The sequence below is a fragment of the Scyliorhinus torazame genome, chromosome 30, assembly GCF_047496885.1.
Source record: "Scyliorhinus torazame isolate Kashiwa2021f chromosome 30, sScyTor2.1, whole genome shotgun sequence".
Classification (NCBI taxonomy): domain Eukaryota; kingdom Metazoa; phylum Chordata; class Chondrichthyes; order Carcharhiniformes; family Scyliorhinidae; genus Scyliorhinus; species Scyliorhinus torazame.
In genome coordinates this window covers 25,726,033-25,744,744 of record NC_092736.1, presented here as the reverse complement: position 1 = coordinate 25,744,744, position 18,712 = coordinate 25,726,033, and the positions used below count along the sequence as shown (strand labels likewise).

At 53.2% G+C, this 18,712-nt stretch overlaps 1 protein-coding gene across 6 annotated transcripts in view; it reads left to right on the top strand.

Annotated features, from left to right (window-relative positions):
• Positions 1-18,429, top strand: part of slc12a1 (solute carrier family 12 member 1) — a 180,336-nt gene extending 161,907 nt beyond the window's left edge. For all 6 annotated transcript variants that reach the window (XM_072493016.1, XM_072493015.1, XM_072493012.1 and 3 more), the window contains 4 exons: positions 9,845-9,931; positions 16,507-16,642; positions 16,754-16,821; positions 17,451-18,429. In XM_072493016.1, coding sequence (XP_072349117.1) covers positions 9,845-9,931; positions 16,507-16,642; positions 16,754-16,821; positions 17,451-17,586 — 427 coding nt within the window. In that variant the 3' untranslated portion in view covers positions 17,587-18,429. The remainder of the gene's footprint in view (positions 1-9,844; positions 9,932-16,506; positions 16,643-16,753; positions 16,822-17,450) is intronic.
• Positions 18,430-18,712: the final 283 nt, after the last annotated feature.

Below are 18,712 nucleotides of genomic sequence, written 5' to 3'. Positions count from 1 at the left end.
GGATGGCTAGCCGTCGCTCAGCCCCGAGGTTCGAGTCACGCGATGTGGAGGCGCTCCTGGAAGCGTTGGAGCAGAGGAGGGACGCCCTGTATCCCGGGCACGGCCGCAGAGTTGCCCCACGCCACAGCCGGCGTCTGTGGAGGGAAGTGGCAGAGGCCGTCACCGCTGTGGCCCTAACACCACGGACAGGCACCCGGTGCCACAAGAAGGTGAACGACCTCGTCAGAGCAGGCAGGGTGAGCCTCCCCCATATCCCCCCCCTCCCCCATATCCCCCATGTCTCCCCTCCCCCATGTCTCCCCTCCCCCATGTCTCCCCTCCCCATGTCTCCCCTCCCCCATGTCTCCCCTCCCCCATGTCTCCCCTCCCCCATGTCTCCCCTCCCCCATGTCTCCCCTCCCCCATGTCTCCCCTCCCCCATGTCCCCCCTCCCCCATGTCCCCCCTCCCCCATGTCCCCCCTCCCCCATGTCCCCCCTCCCCCATGTCCCCCCTCCCCCATGTCCCCCCTCCCCCATGTCCCCCCTCCCCCATGTCCCCCCTCCCCCATGTCCCCCCTCCCCCATGTCCCCCCTCCCCCATGTCCCCCCTCCCCCATATCCCCCCTCCCCCATATCCCCCCTCCCCCATATCCCCCCTCCCCCATATCCCCCCTCCCCCATATCCCCCCTCCCCCATATCCCCCCTCCCCCATATCCCCCCTCCCCCATATCCCCCCTCCCCCATATCCCCCCTCCCCCATATCCCCCCTCCCCCATATCCCCCCTCCCCCATATCCCCCCTCCCTCATATCCCCCCTCCCTCATATTCCCCCTCCCCCATATCCCCAAGTGAATCCAGCCCTAACCTTAATCTCTGCAATGCAAGCGCAACCGATGGCGTGCATTCATATACCTGCCTAACACTGTTGCCTTTTACCCCTGCCACCACCCCCCCCCCCCACAGGAGAAGCGCGCACACAACAATAGGGAGCAAGTGAGGACTGGAGGAGGGCCCGCTGATGAGAGGCCACTGACCGTACACGAGGAAAGGGCCCTGGAACTGGCTGGCGGACCTGAGGACCGGGAGGTTGCTGATGCAGATGTCGGGGCCCCACGAGCAAGTGAGTCACCAACAGCCCGTCCCCATATCCCCCCTCCCCTATATCCCCCTCCCCCGTATCACCTGATCACTGCCTGATGTCTAACCATGCATGCTTCATTGTGTATCGCAGGACCAAACGTCCAGGCACCCATCCCCGCAGATGCACACCGCCCGCAGGATACCCCTTGGAGACCACAGGAGACGGAGAGACCCGGACCCTCCAGCATGCGACGCCTGCAGGATGCCCCTCGCACACCACGGGAGACGGAGAGACCTGGAGCAACAGGGAGACGACACCCCCGTCACGTGCGGGAGCGACCACCCAGCGATGAGGGGGGCAGCCACAGGCCCCTGTCACATCCGAGCCAGGACAGCCCTACCCGGGACAGCCCTACCCGGGACAGCCCTACCCGGGACAGCCCTACCCGGGACAGCCCTACCCGGGACAGCCCTACCCGGGACAGCCCTACCCGGGACAGCCCTACCCGGGACAGCCCTACCCGGGACGACAAAATACCGGACAGTGACTCAGAGTGGATGGGTGGAGACGAACCCCCACCCCAAAGTGCCATGGACTCAGAGTGGGACGAAGAGCACGACACAACGCCACTGCTGTCACCAACACCCTCCACCATCGCAGAAACACTCACCACGGTTGGGCACTTTAGTGATGAGGCGTCTGGTACACTCACTGGTGCGCACAACACAGCCGTCCCGGTACAGCAGGTGGAGGTAGGAGCAGCAGAGGGACCGGGCGGTCGGAGGGCAGCCCAGGCCAAGCGAACATCTGCCGCCCAGATGGATCCCGGGTTCCTGCAGTTACCACACCCACACATAGATCCGATGCAACCACCGACACGGAGAAGAGCGAATAGGGTGACGGGTGGCTTGCGGCGGCTGCGGTCGCAGGTGGAGGAGTCCACCCGCGTCCAGGAGCTGGGAGTGGTCCCGGTCATGCGTGCCACCCAGGCTGACACCGCACGGGTGGCGTCCGCGGTGGAGGCAATGGGTGCGACGGTATCAGACATGGGGAACGGTTTGCGAGGCCTGGGGCCTTCCGTGCAGGCGGCGTCTGTGGCCCAGGAAATGGCTGCCCTCTCACAGGAGGCCATGAGCCAGTGCCAGTGCCAGATGGCAGAGGCGCTCAACGCCATAGCCCAGTCTCAGCAGGCCATGGCCCAGTCTCAGCAGGCCATGGCCCAGTCTCAGCAGGCCATGGCCCAGTCTCTGCAGGCCATGGCCCAGTCTCTGCAGGCCATGGCCCAGTCTCTGCAGGCCATGGCCCAGTCTCTGCAGGCCATGGCCCAGTCTCTGCAGGCCATGGCCCAGTCTCTGCAGGCCATGGCCCAGTCTCTGCAGGCCATCGCCCAGTCTCTGCAGGCCATCGCCCAGTCTCAGCAGGCCATCGCTGAGGGCATCGGCGCCAGTGGCCATGTGCGAGCCGGCGTCGCACTGTCACAGACCGGGTTCGACAACCCCCTGGGCTCCATGGCTGCAAACCTGCAGACCCCTGTCGATACCAGCACGGGCCTCCAGGACTGGCAGCGCCAGATGTCGGGGGCGCGTCGGATGGCCAGTCCGTTCGCATCCCCCACCCATGTAGAGGCCTGGGGGCCATCGGGCACCCCGAGGGAGGAGGAGGTGGTGTGGTCCGTCCCGGCTCCCTCTGTAGGGGAGGTCCCGGTACACCGCGACACCTCGGACCCCCCCCCCCCACCTTCCGTCCCAGGTGCATCGGGTGGGCAACGGGCAGGACAGGCTGGCAGCTCGCCATCCCAGTCGCCCGGGCCGCAGCCTGGCCCATCTAGGCCAGGACGCCCCAGGAAACGGCCGCCAAAGGGATCCAGTGTCAGAGGGCAGGAATCACAGGAGTCCACCTCCAGTTCTGCTGTACCGTCTGGGGAACCACGTAGACGTAGTCAAAGGGCCCGTAAGGCCAAACAATTAGACACTGAGTAAGTTGGCACAGGTGCAGGGCACAGATGAGTTTTAGGGGCTAGGGCACGTGCATGAACTCCTTTGGTTATTAAAGTCAATGTTACACCTACCGAAGCTGCCTTTGTGCTCTGTCCAAAGTGTGCGGGCGTGTCATGTACGTTGAGCGCAAGTGTGTGTGTGACGGGTGGTCTTACCTCAGCCCCAGGTGAGTCTGCCCCCTTCCCCCTGGGCCGCCATCAACATCCCCCGGGCAGAGGACGGGACCGTGCGCTGCAGTGTCACAGCCGCATGCAGGGATGGTCCGGGTGGATGGTGGTACTGTGGCCATGGGTCAGACATAGTCCAACGATGTAGAGCCAGGAGCTCATCGGAGGCGGGTTGTCATCATCCTCCATGGCCTGCGATAGACACGCGTCCACCCGCAACTGGGTGAGCCCGGCCCGTTGTGCCGCCGGTGGATCGGCAATTGGGGGGGGGGTGGTGTGCGTGCAGGTTGGGTGTGTGGGGTTGGGGAGGGGGGTGAGGGTGCTGGGTGGGTGGATGGGTGGGGGTGTGGGTGGTCGGCTGTTGTCATGGTGTGCGGTCTGTGGCCATACTACCCGATTCCCACGCCCATCTAGTCAGTGAAGCGGGCGTCTATCAGTCTGTCCCGTGCCCGCTGGGCCAGCCGGTAACGGTGGACAGCCACCCGCCTGTGTCTATCCCGTCTGCCCTGACTATTGCCCCCATCCCCCTCATCTGGGGAGGACTGGGCCTCTTCCTGCTGCTCCTCCACTCCGCCCTCCTCTGCCTGCGGCACATCGCCCCTCTGCTGGGCTATGTTGTGCAGGACGCAGCACACCACAATGATGCGGCCGACCCTATCTGACCGATACTGGAGGGCGCCCCCAGAGAGGTCCAGGCACCTGAAACGCATCTTCAGCACGCCAAAGCACCTCTCGATCACTCCCCTTGTCGCTACATGGGCATCATTGTAACGGTTCTCCGCCTCATTGCGTGGCCTCCGTATAGGCGTCATCAGCCACGATCGCAATGGGTAGCCCCTGTCGCCCAGCAACCAGCCCCTCAGCCGGGGATGGCGTCCCTCGTACATGCCGGGGATGGATGACCGCGACAACACGAATGAGTCGTGTACACTGCCTGGGTGACGGGCGCAGACGTGCAGGATCATCATGCGGTGGTCGCAGACCACTGTACGTTCATTGAATAGGTCCCCTTCCTATTAGTGAACACGGCCCTGTTATCTGCAGGTGGCCGCACGGCGACGTGCATCCCATCGATCGCGCCCTGGACCATGGGGAACCCGGCAACGGCAGAGAAGCCCACGGCCCGGGCATCTTGGCTGGCCTGGTCCACGGGGAAGCGGATGTAGCGGTGCGCCATGGCATAAAGGGCATCTGTCACTGCCCGGATGCACCGATGCACCGATGTCTGCGATATGCCGGACAGGTCCCCACTCGGTGCCTGGAATGACCCCGTTGCATAAAAGTTCAGGGCCACCGTAACCTTGACGGACACGGGGAGAGGGTGTCCCCCGCCAGTGCCATGCGGTGACAGGTGTGCCAGCAGGTGGCAGATGTGTGCCACGGTTTCCCGGCTCATCCGGAGTCTCCTCCTGCATTCCCGGTCCGTGAGGTCCTGGTATGACTGCCGGGGCCGGTACACACGGGGCGCCCTCGGGTGCCTCCGTTGCCGTGGGGCCGCGACGTCCTCCTCGTCCTGTCCCTCCAGCCTGGGCGGCTGCTGCCTGCCCCTCTGCGGCAGCCTGCGCCGCCTCTCTGGCACGCTCCTCCTCCTCCTCCTCATCCAGGGCAACATAGACATGAGCGGCTGCCACCACGGCGGCCAACATCGCTGGATGGTCTGAAAACATGACGGCCTGGTGGGGGGGGAGGGGAACGACGACATGTCATCATTGCCCATATCCCCTCCTCCCCCCAGCCAGGTGGCATGGACCGCATGGGTCCAACTGTTGGAGGCTGGCACCTGGCCAGGTGGACCAACTCATTTGCCCTCCCATCACCCACCCCGGCACGGAGCCCCTCCCCAACCCCCAACCTCCACCCCACCCCAGCACGGACCCCCCCGCCAACCTCCACCCCGGCACGGACCCCCCCCCAACCTCCACCCCAGCACGGACCCCCCCCCCCCCCCCCCAACCTCCACCCCAGCACGGACCCCCCCCCCAACCTCCACCCCAGCACGGACCCCAACCTCCACCCTGGCACGGACCCCCCCCCCCCAACCTCCACCCCAGCACGGACCCCCCCCCCCTCCCCAACCTCCACCCCAGCACGGACCCCCCCCCTCCCCAACCTCCACCCCGGCACGGACCCCCTCCCCAACCTCCACCCCGGCACGGACCCCCTCCCCAACCTCCACCCCAGCACGGACCCCCCCCAACCTCCACCCCAGCACGGACCCCCCCCCCCCCAACCTCCACCCCAGCACGGACCCCAACCTCCACCCTGGCACGGACCCCCCCCCCAACCTCCACCCCAGCACGGACCCCCCCCCCCCCCTCCCCAACCTCCACCCCGGCACGGACCCCCTCCCCAACCTCCACCCCGGCACGGACCCCCTCCCCAACCTCCACCCCAGCACGGACCCCCCCCAACCTCCACCCCAGCACGGACCCCCCCAACCTCCACCCCGGCACGGACCCCCTCCTGGCACTCCCCCGGAGCCCAGCCTACTCTAACCACCCCCCGCCGCACACACACACAAGCCGAGACACACCTCTCCTCACGCAATCAGTCTGCGGCCACGCCATTTCCTGCCCAGAGCCAACCCCCAAGGCCGTCACTCACCTCCTCGCTGGTCGGCGTGAGCCTGGAGCACCGGGTCACGCCGATGAAAAGGAGGTTTGATTGACGTCGACGTGAACGGTCATCACGTCGACGGGACTTCGGCCCATCCGGAAGGGAGAATATCGGCAGGCCGAAAATTGGCTGCCTTGCGCAGACCCGTGACATTCTCCGCGGCAGCGGCGCCATTAACGCCCCGCCGACTTTTCTCCCTTCGGAGACTTCGGCGGGGGCGGGATTCACGGCGGCCAACGGCCATTCTCTGACCCGGCGGGGGGTCGGAGAATGACGCCCCAGGTCTCTGATATCACAGTCCTCCACTAATTACTGTTTCTGTTGATAGCAAAAGCGGGTCAGTCCAGCTGCCTTGACGGATTAACACTCCTGTGCTAAGTGTCTGTCCTTCGATTGCCTGGTCTCGGGCCTTGAATCAGTGGGTATCATAACCAGCCTTTTGGTTTAATGAAAGCCTCAATCAGTTACGCCATCTGGATAACACTTATCCTACAAAGGCTACAGGTTCTTTTATCTCAAGCACAGGCCCCTGCCTGTTACCTCTTTAAGTTATCTCCACCGGCCAACCAGACAGATGTTGCTGAGGCAAAAGTTAATGAAGTTTCTGTCAGCAAGCCACAAGTTATTTCTGAAGGCCAATAGAACAACACCTGTTTAATGAGCAGGAACCAGCGTCATTTGGCACTGAGCTACTCCTGGGAGTGAGCAGAGCAGATGAGGGGCCAGCCTCCTGAGGTTATGTCTGGTTTGTATGTTTTGTCCAAAATGAAGTTCAGCTGAATTAACAGATGGTCTGTTCTGACCAACACAAAATGGAAGAATAATCCAAAATGGAGGAAACCCCAACTTCCGAATCCTTCACTGGCAGCTGCCACTGCCCCTTGTGCCCTTAATCCTGGGGAATGCCTGCCATTGGTCACTTAACTGCCACCAGCTGGTGGCTGCTCTGCCTCAAACATTAGTCCGCCGTAGATGTGTAATCCAGTTATGCGGCATTGCTCTGGTGATGCGCTTTGTCACGTATTTACCAGTTTACAGGGTAGGTAATCAGAAAATGCAGTTATGTTTTCAATGTTTGTGTTAGTACAGCAAAATCCATATGTGTAATCTGCTATAAATGAGCACTCCTGTGCCAATTTGCAAAATCAAACTTGCATTTTAATACTCATTGATGTTATTCGTTCTTAATATGCACATTGACTCCATTTCCACAGTTCCTCAGTTAACACGGGCAGCACAGTGGCACAAGTGGATAGCACTGTGGCTTCACAGCACCAGGGTCCCAGGTTTGATTCCCCGCTGGGTCACTGTCTGTGCAGAGTCTGCATGTTCTCCCCGCATGTTACTTAAGAGGTAACAGGCAGGGGCCTCCGCTGGGTTTCCTCCAGGTGCACCAGTTTCCTCCCACAGTCCAAAGACGTGCAGGTTAGGTGGATTGGCCATGCTAAATTGCCCCGTGTACAAGAAGGTTAGGAGGGGTTATTGAGGGGCAGCACCATGGCGCAGTGGGTTAGCCCTGTTGCCTCACTGCGCCGAGGTCCCTGGTTCGATCCCGGCTTTGGGTCACTGTCCGTGTGGAGTTTGTACATTCTCCCCGTGTTTGCGTGGGTTTCGCCCCCACAACCCAAAGATGTGCAGGGTAGGTGGATTGAACATGCTAAATTGCCCCTTAATTGGAAAAAAGAGGAGGGGTTTTGGGGGTTATGGGGATAGGGTGGAAGTGAGGGCTGAAGTGGGTCGGTGCAGACTCGATGGGCCGAATGGCCTCCTTCTGCACCGTATGTTCTAACACTAAAGCTACCTTCAGGAAATCTCCACAATATTTAGATTAAAAGAGAAATATAGTGATCTGTTGCAAAGAACATTTAATGAATAAGCAAAGTTTCAATAAATTGTGACAGCTGCTCTCTTCAGATACTATAATGCAAACCGGTTTACTGCCACTGTGCCAGCAACTCTCACCTGCTTGTCATTCACAGACTTTTTCAAATAATCTTTGCATTAAAATTTCAATTTCTATTGCCAAATAGATAAGTGAGGGATTGATTAGCAGTGGGGAATTTTCACGGGAGGCGCCCCATAGGTGCCTCAGCATTCCGATGGCAACGAGGGGAGAAGTATGAAGGAGATTTATTTGTATTGAGAATGATGTGGAGATGCCGGCGTTGGACTGGGGTGAGCACAGTAAGAAGTCTTACAACACCAGGTTAAAGTCCAACAGGTTTGTTTCAAACTCTAGCTTTCGGAGCACTGCTCCTCACCTGAGGGAAGGAGCAGTGCTCCGAAGGCTAGTGTTTGAAACAAACCTGTTGGACTTTAAGAAGTCTGACAACACCAGGTTACTGTATTGAGAATTGAAGGGTATGAAGATGGGGAGACGATGGGAAATCTGATGTTAAAAACTGGGTCGGAGTGAAAGAATAGAAAGTGGAATGAAGGAAGGTTTCTCGAGTGTGGTTGCAGGTGGGTGATAGTGGACGGGATTTACCCACCACCCCGCCACGTGTTTTTCGGCAGGCGAGGCAGCTCGCCAGTGGGATCTACCAGTCCCGCCGTTGTCGACGGGATTTCCGTTGACAGCTGCCCTCCTCGCTGGGAAACCCATGCGCCGGCGCAGGACCGGAATTTCCTGCTGCCGTAAATCCTGCCCTGTGTCCACTGTCCAGGGACAGTCTCTATTCACTGTGTCCACCACTGATCTAGACATTGGGTTGGAGGGGTGAAGTTAAGATTGACGATAGCACTAAAATTGGAGACATTGTGGTTCACCAGACTAATCCCCGAGATGGGGGGATTGGCTTGTGAGAAGAAATTGAGGAAACTGGGCCTATATTCTCTTAGCGTTCATAAGAATGAGAGCTGATCTCATTGAAACAATTCTTACAGGGCATGACAGGGAAAATGTGGACAGGATGGTTCTCCAGCTGGTGAGTGTAGAACCAGGGTACACGGTCTCAGAATAAGGGACAGGCCATTTAACACTGAGGTGAGGAGGAATTTCTTCACTGAGGGTGGTGCAACTCGGAATCTTTTACCCCAGAGGACTGTGGCAGATCATTGAGCATGTTCAAGATCAATAGATTTTTGGATACTATTGACAAGAGATATAGAGGTAGTGGGAAAACTACATGAGTGGTAGATGATCAGCCATGATCTGAATGAAGGAGCAGGCTCCATTGGCCTACCCTTGCTCAAGTGACTATAGTGGTTTAAAAATAGAGGGCATATGCAAATCAAAGTTATGATCTGGAAATTGTAGATGTTATTTACTTTCCACTCTGAATAAAACCCTGAATGGAAATATAGAGCAGTACGGTTGTCTATTCACATGTCGCCTATCCCCATTGCAGTTTCTGGAGTCGGTCAGTGCAGGAAGTGCTCCCTCGTGTGTTCATACAGCATACTTTGAGTGATGTGAAAGAGTTGAGGGATTTAATACTTCAGATTCAAAATGTGGAGATGCCGGCGTTGGACTGGGGTGAGCACAGTAAGAAGTCTGACAACACCAGGTTAAAGTCCAACAGGTTTGTTTCAAACACTAGCTTTCGGAGCACTGCTCCTTCCTCAGGTGAGGAGCAGTGCTCCGAAAGCTAGTGTTTGAAACAAACCTGTTGGACTTTAACCTGGTGTTGTCAGACTTCTTACTGTGCTCAGATTCAAAAGATATTAAAAGCAGCGCCTCTAGTGGACAAGACCATGAGAAAAGTTAACAGAATACTTTATGTAAAGATATAGAATATGAAAGTTAAGATATATTGGCAAACTTCTATAAACCCTCAATAATGAGTTTAGATACATGTATTTTAGGAAGGATGTTGAAACGATAGTGAGTGTATAGTGCAGGCATGTAGAATGAGAACGACTACTTGTATGGAGGATAAACACCTACAGTGCAGTTTGATTGAACTGTGATTCTGCCATCGTGTATCTGGTCCAGAAACGATAATGTTTTAAATGCAGTAAAACATTTTATTGTGTATCGTTCCAATTACTTCTTTACAGAATGGCTGCACTTCTAGGCAAATTCCGGATTCAATGCGCTGACATCAAGGTCATCGGCGACATTAACATGAAACCAAGCAAAGCGAGGTAGGCAGTCTGAATTGTTTTTTTTTCTGTAACCTATAACTGTCCAAGGGGGATTTCGGTACATTGCTGCAACCTGCAGAAGCGCAGAACAGCAGTGTTGATGTTTGTGAATCATGGATGGGGGTAGTGGGTTCTTGTCATTAATCCCACAAACACCGACTTAGCTAGTGGCTTGTTTCAAAAATGATCTTGGCGTATTCCAGGATAGGTCTTGCTCTCCATTTGCAGTGAATGATGTTGCAGACAGCTTCTAAATCTTTATTAAAACACAAGGGGCGGGATTCTCCGACCCCCCCCGCCGGGTCGGAGAATTGCCGGGGGGGCGGCGTGAATCCCGCCCCCGCCGGCCGCCGAATTCTCCGGCACCGGAAATTCGGCGGGGGCGGGAATCGTGCCGGTCGGCGGCCCACAATGGGCCGAAGTCCCGCTGCTGTCATGCCAGTCCCGCCGGCGCGAATCAAACCACCTACCTTAACGGCGGGACTAGCGGCGTGGAGCGATCTAGCCCCAGGGGTGCCCCCACGGTGGCCTGGCCCGCAATCGGGGCCCACTGATCCACGGGCGGGCCTGTGCCGTGGGGGCACTCTTTTCCTTCCGCCTTGGCCATAGCCTCCGCGATGGCCGATGCGGAAGTGACCCCCCACTGCGCATGCACGGGGATGACGTCAGCAGCCGCTGACGCTCCCGCGCATGCACGGACTTCCGCCAACTGGTGGAGTCCCTTCGGCCCCGACTGGCGTGGCGCCAAAGGCCTCTCCTGCCGGCGGCGCGCCAACCACTCCGGCGCGGGCCTAGCCCCTCAAGGTGAGTGCTTGGCCCCTAAAGGTGCGGAGAAATCCGCACCTTTGGGGTGGCCCGACGCCGGAGTGGTTCACGCCATTCCCTCCCGCCGGGACCCCCCGTCCCTCCGGGTAGGGGATAATCCGGCCTAGATTACGAGGGGGTTTAACTGGGTAAATGCTGAGAGAATGTTTGCCCTTGTGGGGGAATCTAGACCTTGGGGACACAGTTTAAAAATAAAGAGGTCTCCTATTTAATACCGATGAGGAGCAGTTTTGTCTCTCAGAAGATCATTAATCTTTAGAATCCTCGACCCCGGAGAGTAGTGGAAGCTGAGCCATTGAATATATTCAGGGTTAAGTTATAGACAGATTTTTGATCAATAAGGGAGTCAAGGACTATGGAAGGAGGGGAGGGGGGCAAGCAGGAAAGTGGTGTTACGGCAACTATCAGATCAGCCATTATCTTATTGAATGGCAAAGCAGGCTCGAGGGGCTGAAATTTGTGGAACGGAAATAAAGGACGGTTTTGTCTGAGGAAGAACTCATTCCTATTATTCCGGAGTGTGTTCTCCATATCCATCTCCGTCTAGGTCAAACTTTGCTCCAGATGTAAAACAGAAAGAAAGCCAGTTATGTGCATGAGGACACCTGACCTCATTGAGGAATAGTGCAGAGGCATGAGGGATAGGTGAAGAATGGAAAATATAAACTCAAATGTGGAACTTGTTCAAGGAACAGGTACTACGTGTCCTTGATATGTATGTCCCTGCCAGGCAGGGAAGAGATGGTCGAGTGAGGGAACCATGGTTGACAAGAGAGGTTGAATGTCTTGTTAAGAGGAAAAAGGAGACTTGTGTAAGGCTGAGGAAACGAGGTTCAGACAGGGCGCTGGAGGGATATAACATAGCCAGGAGGGAACTGAAGAAAGGGATTAGGAGAGCTAAGAGAGGGCATGAACAATCTTTGGCGGGTAGGATCAAGGAAAACCCCAAGGCCTTTTACACACATGTGAGGAATACTAGAATGACTAGTGCGAGGGTAGGTCCGATCAAGGACAGTAGCGGGAGATTGTGTATTGAGTCTGAAGAGATAGGAGAGGTCTTGAACGAGTACTTTTCTTCTGTATTTACAAATGAGAGGAGCCATATTGTTGGAGAGGACAGTGTGAAACAGACTGGTAAGCTCGAGGAAGTACTTGTTAGGAAGGAAGATGTGTTGGGCATTTTGAAAAACTTCAGGATAGACAAGTCCCCCGGGCCTGACTGGATATATCCAAGGATTCTATGGGCAGCAAGAGATGAAATTGCAGAGTCGTTAGCAATGATCTTTTCGTCCTCACTGTCAACAGGGGTGGTATCAGGGGATTGGAGAGTGGCGAATGTCGTGCCCCTGTTCAAAAAAGGGAATAGGGATAACCCTGGGAATTACAGGCCAGTTAGTCTTTCTTCGGTGGTAGACAAGTAATGGAAAGGGTACTGAAGGATAGGATTTCTGAGCATCTGGAAAGACACTGCTTGAACATAGAACATAGAAAATACAGCACAGAACAGGCCCTTCGGCCCACGATGTTGTGCCGAACCTTTGTCCTAGATTAATCATAGATTATCATCGAATTTACAGTGCAGGAGGCCATTCGGCCCATTGAGTCTGCACCGGCTCTTGGAAAGAGCGCCCTACCCAAAGTCACCACCTCCACCCAACACGAAGGGCAATTTTGGACACTAAGGGCAATTTATCATGGCCAATCCACCTAACCTGCACATCTTTGGACTGTGGGAGGAAACCAGAGCACCCGGAGGAACCCACACAGACACTGGGAGGATGTGCAGACTCCGTACAGACAGTGACCCAAGCCGGAATCGAACCTGGGACCCTGGAGCTGTGAAGCAATTGTGCTATCCACAATGCTACCGTGCTGCCCTTGAGAACAAATAAATCTACACTATATCATTTTACCTTAATCCATGTACCTATCCAATAGCTGCTTGAAGGTCCCTAATGTTCCCGACTCAACTACTTCCACAGGCAGTGCATTCCATGCCCCCACTACTCTCTGGGTAAAGAACCTACCTCTGATATCCCTCCTATATCTTCCACCTTTCACCTTAAATTTATGTCCCCTTGTAATGGTTTGTTCCACCCGGGGAAAAATTCTCTGACTGTCTACTCTATCTATTCCCTTGATTAGGGATAGTCAGCACGGATTTGTGATGGGTAGGTCTTGCCTTACAAGTCTTATTGAATTCTTTTGAGGAGGTGACCAAGCATGTGGATGAAGGTAAAGCAGTGGATGTAGTGTACATGAATTTTAGTAAGGCATTTGATAAGGTTCCCCATGGTAAGCTTCTGCAGAAAGTAAGGAAGCATGGGATAGTGGGAAATTTGGCCAGTTGGATAACGAACTGGTTAACCGATAGAAGTCAGAGAGTGGTGGTGGATGGCAAATATTCAGCCTGGATCCCAGTTACCAGTGGCGTACCGCAGGGATCAGTTCTGGGTCCTCTGCTGTTTGTGATTTTCATCAATGACTTGGATGAGGGAGTTGAAAGGTGGGTCAGTAAATTTGCAGACGATACGAAGATTGGTGGAGTTGTGGATAGTGAGGAGGGCTGTTGTCGGCTGCAAAGAGACATAGATAGGATGCAGAGCTGGGCTGAGAAGTGGCAGATGGAGTTTAACCCTGGAAAGTGTGAGGTTGTCCATTTTGGAAGGACGAATATGAATGCGGAATACAGGGTTAACGGTAGAGTTCTTGGCAATGTGGAGGAGCAGAGAGATCTTGGGGTCTATGTTCATACAGTGTCCATGTACATCGATCCCTGAAAGTTGCCACCCAGGTTGAGAGGGTTGTTACGAAGGCGTACGGTGTGTTAGCTTTTATTGGTAGAGGGATTGAGTTTAGGAGCCATGAGGTCATGTTGCAGCTATACAACACTCTGGTGCGGCCGCATTTGGAGTATTGCGAGCAATTCTGGTGCATTCTAGAAAGGATGTGGAAGCAGTGGAAAGGGTGCAGAGGAGATTTACCAGAATGTTGCCTGGTATGGAGGGAAGATCTTATGAGGAAAGGCTGAGGGACTTGAGGCTGTTTTCGTTAGAGAGAAGAAGGTTAAGAGGTGACTTAATTGAGGCATACAAGAGGATCAGAGGATTGGATAGGGTGGACAGTGAGAGCCTTTTTCCTCGGATGGTGATGTCTAGCACGAGGGGACATACCTTTAAATTGAAGGGAGATAGATATAAGACAGATGTCAGAGGTAGGTTCTTTACTCCGATAGTAAGGGCGTGGAATGCCCTGCCTGCAACAGTAGTGGACGCGCCAACACTAAGGGCATTCAAATGGTCATTGGATAGACATAAGGACGATAAGGAATAGTGTAGATGGGCTTTAGAGTGGTTTCACAGGTCGGCGCAACATCGAGGGCCGAAGGGCCTGTACTGCGCTGTTATGTTCTATGATGATCTTTGAAAGTTGCCACTCAAGTGGATAGAGCTGTGAAGAAGGCCTATGGTGTGCTAGCGTTTATTAACAGAGGGATTGCATTTAAGAGCCGTGAGGTGATGATGCAGCTGTACAAAACTTTGGTAAGGCCACATTTGGAGTACTGTGTACAGTTCTGGTCGCCTCATTTTAGGAAGGATGTGGAAGCTTTGGAAAAGGTGCAAAGGAGATTTACCAGGATGTTGCCTGGAATGGAGAGTAGGTCTTGCGAGGAAAGGTTGAGGGTGCTAGGCCTTTTCTCATTAGAACGGAGAAGGATGAGGGGCGACTTGATAGAGGTTTATAAGATGATCAGGGGAATAGATAGAGTAGACAGTCAGAGACTTTTTCCCCTGGTGGAACAAACCATTACAAGCGGACATAAATTTAAGGTAAATGGTGTATAGGGGGGATGTCAGAGGTAGGTTCTTTACCCAGAGAGTAGTGGGGGCATGGAATGCACTGCCTGTGGAAGTAGTTGAGTCGGAAACATTAGGGACCTTCAAGCAGCTATTGGATAGGTACATGGAGTATGGTAAAATGATATAGTGTAGATTAATTTGTTCTTAAGGGCAGCACGGTAGCATTGTGGATAGCACAATTGCTTCACAGCTCCAGGGTCCCAGGTTTGATTCCGGCTTGGGTCACTGTCTGTACGGAGTCTGCACATCCTCCCCGTGTCTGTGTGGGTTCCTCCGGGTGCTCTGGTTTCCTCCCACAGTCCAAAGATGTGCAGGTTAGGTGGATTGGCCATGATAAATTGCCCTTAGTGTCCAAAATTGCCCTTCGTGTTGGGTGGAGGTGCTTTGGGTAGGGCGCTCTTTCCAAGAGCCGGTGCAGACTCAATGGGCCGAATGGCCTCCTGCACTGTAAATTCGATGATAATCTATGATTAATCTAGGACAAAGGTTCGGCACAACATCGTGGGCCGAAGGGCCTGTTCTGTGCTGTATTTTTCTATGTTCTATTTTTTTTCTTTTTAAAAAAATAAATAACATAAACAAAAATAAGGTAAACCCCCCCCCCACCCCCCGAGCTGCTGCTGCCATTGACCAATGTCTATCGTTCTGCCAGAATGTCTAAGAACGGTTGCCACCGCCTAAAGAACCCTTGTACCGACCCACTCAAGGCGAATTTCACCCTCTCAAATTTAATGAACCCTGCCATATCGCTGATCCAGGATTCCACACTTGGGGGACTTGTATCTTTCCACTGAAGGAGAATCCTCTGCTGGGCTACCAGGGACGCAAAGGCCAGAATTCTAGCCTTTTTCGCCTCCTGCACTCCCGGCTCCTCTGCCACCCCAAATATTGTGAGCCCCAAGCCCGGTTTGACCCTGGATCCTACCACCCTCGACACCGTCCTCGCTACGCCCTTCCAAAATTCCTCCAGCGCTGGGCATGCCCAGAACATATGGGTGTGATTTGCTGGGCTCCCTGAGCACCTAACACACCTGTCCTCACCCCCAAAGAACCTGCTCATCCTTGTCCCGGTCATGTGTGCCCTGTGCAGCACCTTAAACTGTATGAGGCTGAGCCTCGCGCACGAAGAGGAAGAGTTCACCCTCCCTAGGGCATCTGCCCACGTCCCCTCTTCAATCTCCTCTCCCAACTCCTCCTCCCACTAACCTTTCAACTCCACCACCGAGGCCTCCTCCTCCTCCTCCTGCATCACCTGGTAAGTTTCCGAGATCTTCCCCACTCCCACCCACCCCCCCGAGAGCACCCTGTCCTGTACTGTGTGTGGCAGTAGCCGTGGGAATTCCACCACCTGCCGTCTGGCAAACGCCCTTACCTGTAAGTACCTGAAGGTGTTCCCCGGGGGGGGGAGCCCGTACTTCTCCTCCAGCTCACCCAGGCTCACGAACTTCCCATCCACAAACAGGTCCCCTAACTTTCGTATGCCTGCCCTGTTCCCCCCCCCCCCCCCCCCCCCCCCCAAAAACCCTCCACTTGTTCTTCCTGGTTTTCTATGTTCTATGTCTAGCTTATAGAATTTTACATGAATCCGCTGCTAAACATGAGATTAAACTCCCGATTCAAATATATACCCAAAACATTTTTTTTTAAAGTTTGGGGAAGCCAAATATGCTGAGAAGACAAATGCAAGCTGTCTTAAGGGTGCTGTCCAGTGTTCGATATCTGCAGTAACAGATGACAAACAGCACTGGGCCAATTTGAAGACTTGTTTTAATGTGATCAGATTATTGGTCTTGTAATTGCACCATTTTACAGAACAGACATGGAAATCTATCATAACTTATGGAATTATTTCTGCCTGCTTTGACTGCTAATTGTAATGACTGATTACAGCTGGAAAACATTTGAGGAATTGATTGAACCATACCAACTGCATGAGGGTTCCAAGGACCCTGCAACTGCAGAGATACTGCAGAAAGAATATCCATGGAAAATTACTGATGCTGAGCTGGAGAGATTTAAAGACAAGGTGGGCAGAAAATAGGTTCAAATTATATACATTTTGCCCCTCAATTATTTATGATTCATGGTCATCATAAATGTACATGTAATTACAGTGACTTTTTGTTTTAAATTAAAGACATACCGCCAGGTCAGACTGAACGAACTTCTGCAGGAGAACTCCCGATCTGCCAATATTATCGTTGTGTAAGTGCATCCTATGGACATTACACCTAAATCAACTAATTAGGCACTGATTAGAACAGGAAACAGTAAGGATTGTTCTTGGTGTTTTAGATAACATTACATTATAGATTCAAAAGTATATTTTGCTCTCCTATTTTTAGTGGAGAAAGTAGGTATGATTATAGCCTATACATTAGGAAAGAAATTGCTATGGGCATGGTATAACCAAATGGGAACTGTGTCCCATAGCGAATGCATTTCACCGCGTGTATCCCGGCACTCGGAGTACCGAGAAACACAACGCTATCTAACGGGACTCTGGTTAGATACTGGGCCTCAGCGGGGAAAGCACAGCCGAGGCTGCACTTAGTCCCGTTTCCTGCACTGAGGAGTCCCACTCGCCGGAGCTCCTCAGTGTAGTGGGAGATCGGAACGGCATTTTTAAATGGGGTCCCGATCTCTTGAGCCCCCCGAACAACCCCCTCCACGTTACGCCATGGCACGCTGCTTTTCGGCTGCAGTGTTGCTGGTAGATTGCGCCGTGTAAATTATATTTTGGTATTCTTCGGAATATAGTGGCTTGTATTAGCCGCACGTGCAATATCAGAATCTTTTTTAAACTTAACCTTTCATTTTCTTTCACACACTAGGAGTTTGCCAATCGCAAGGAAGGAAGCTGTATCAAGTTACCTTTATATGGCTTGGTTGGAGATTCTTTCCAGAAACCTGCCTCCTGTCATAATGATCCGAGGAAATCAAAAGAATGTTCTGACCTTCTACTCCTAACAGAAAATTTCATGTTGAGGCTACAGCAAATGCCACATTCACTGCAACAATTATTTATCGCACAGCACATTTGCTTAAAAAGGGCAACATTTGATTGAAGTAGCAAACAAACTTTATTCTAGTTCCTGATTTCCTGCTCCATTTCACAAATAATGTCACGAGTTAGTCTTCTAAAATCACATCGTCATGTTTGGTCACCATGTCATGGAACTAGTCTGATTAATAGTACCTTGCATTTTAAAACATTATTCTCCAATTACTAATTTTACAAAGATGGAATAACATTCCCCTTGTGCAGCCATTATATTAAAGGAATAATATACTCATTGCAGGTCATTATGTGGATCCTAAATTGTTCAGCTTCAAGATCTTCCAAGGGGTTTCTGCTGCATTGTTACGGTTTGATATTTCCATTAACTCCGTTTAAATCAGGGTTTTATTAGAGGTTTTGACTCAATTATGTAACTTAATGAGCATACACACAAGAAGGAACGGTTGAGAAAAGTCTGTTACGGATGTCTGACGAGCACAAATTCAAAACTTAACTAAATGTGAGAAAAGAGAATGTGTTTAACCAGACGGTGCACAACAGATAGTGAAATTAAGGAAGAAGTATGTGCAGAGATCGAGCAGAATGGAATGAAAAGAGGATGGTGTGAAATTCCATAGAAAGGAGAGGCACAAAAAAATCAGTTGTATTTGGGGGAATTTCTTGCAATATGATACAAATGTTCATGTTGCTGACATTCATTGACTGACTTGTGTAAGTAACAATGTAATCTGCAAAACATAAATGGTATTCTTGTATCTGGTGAGGTTTGAATAAATGGTAGTAGAATTTAACCTTGTTACCCTCTAACTTCTTCCACATAGTGAAATTTACAAAAGATCTCTTAGTGTTTTCTAAATGTTTCTGTTAATTAAATGACTGGATCATTACAACATGTTGGACGCAATTTAACGGCGGTGTTGCGCCCGGTGCGGATCCATGTGCACCGGTTTAAATTGTGGGAGAGGTGGAAATTGGGATCTGCGCCAGGTGCCGATTGCCTTGCGATCTAACCGGCCCGCTCCCATTGGCGGATTACGTATCCTGCCCAGACGTGGAGAGACACCAAGTAAGGGC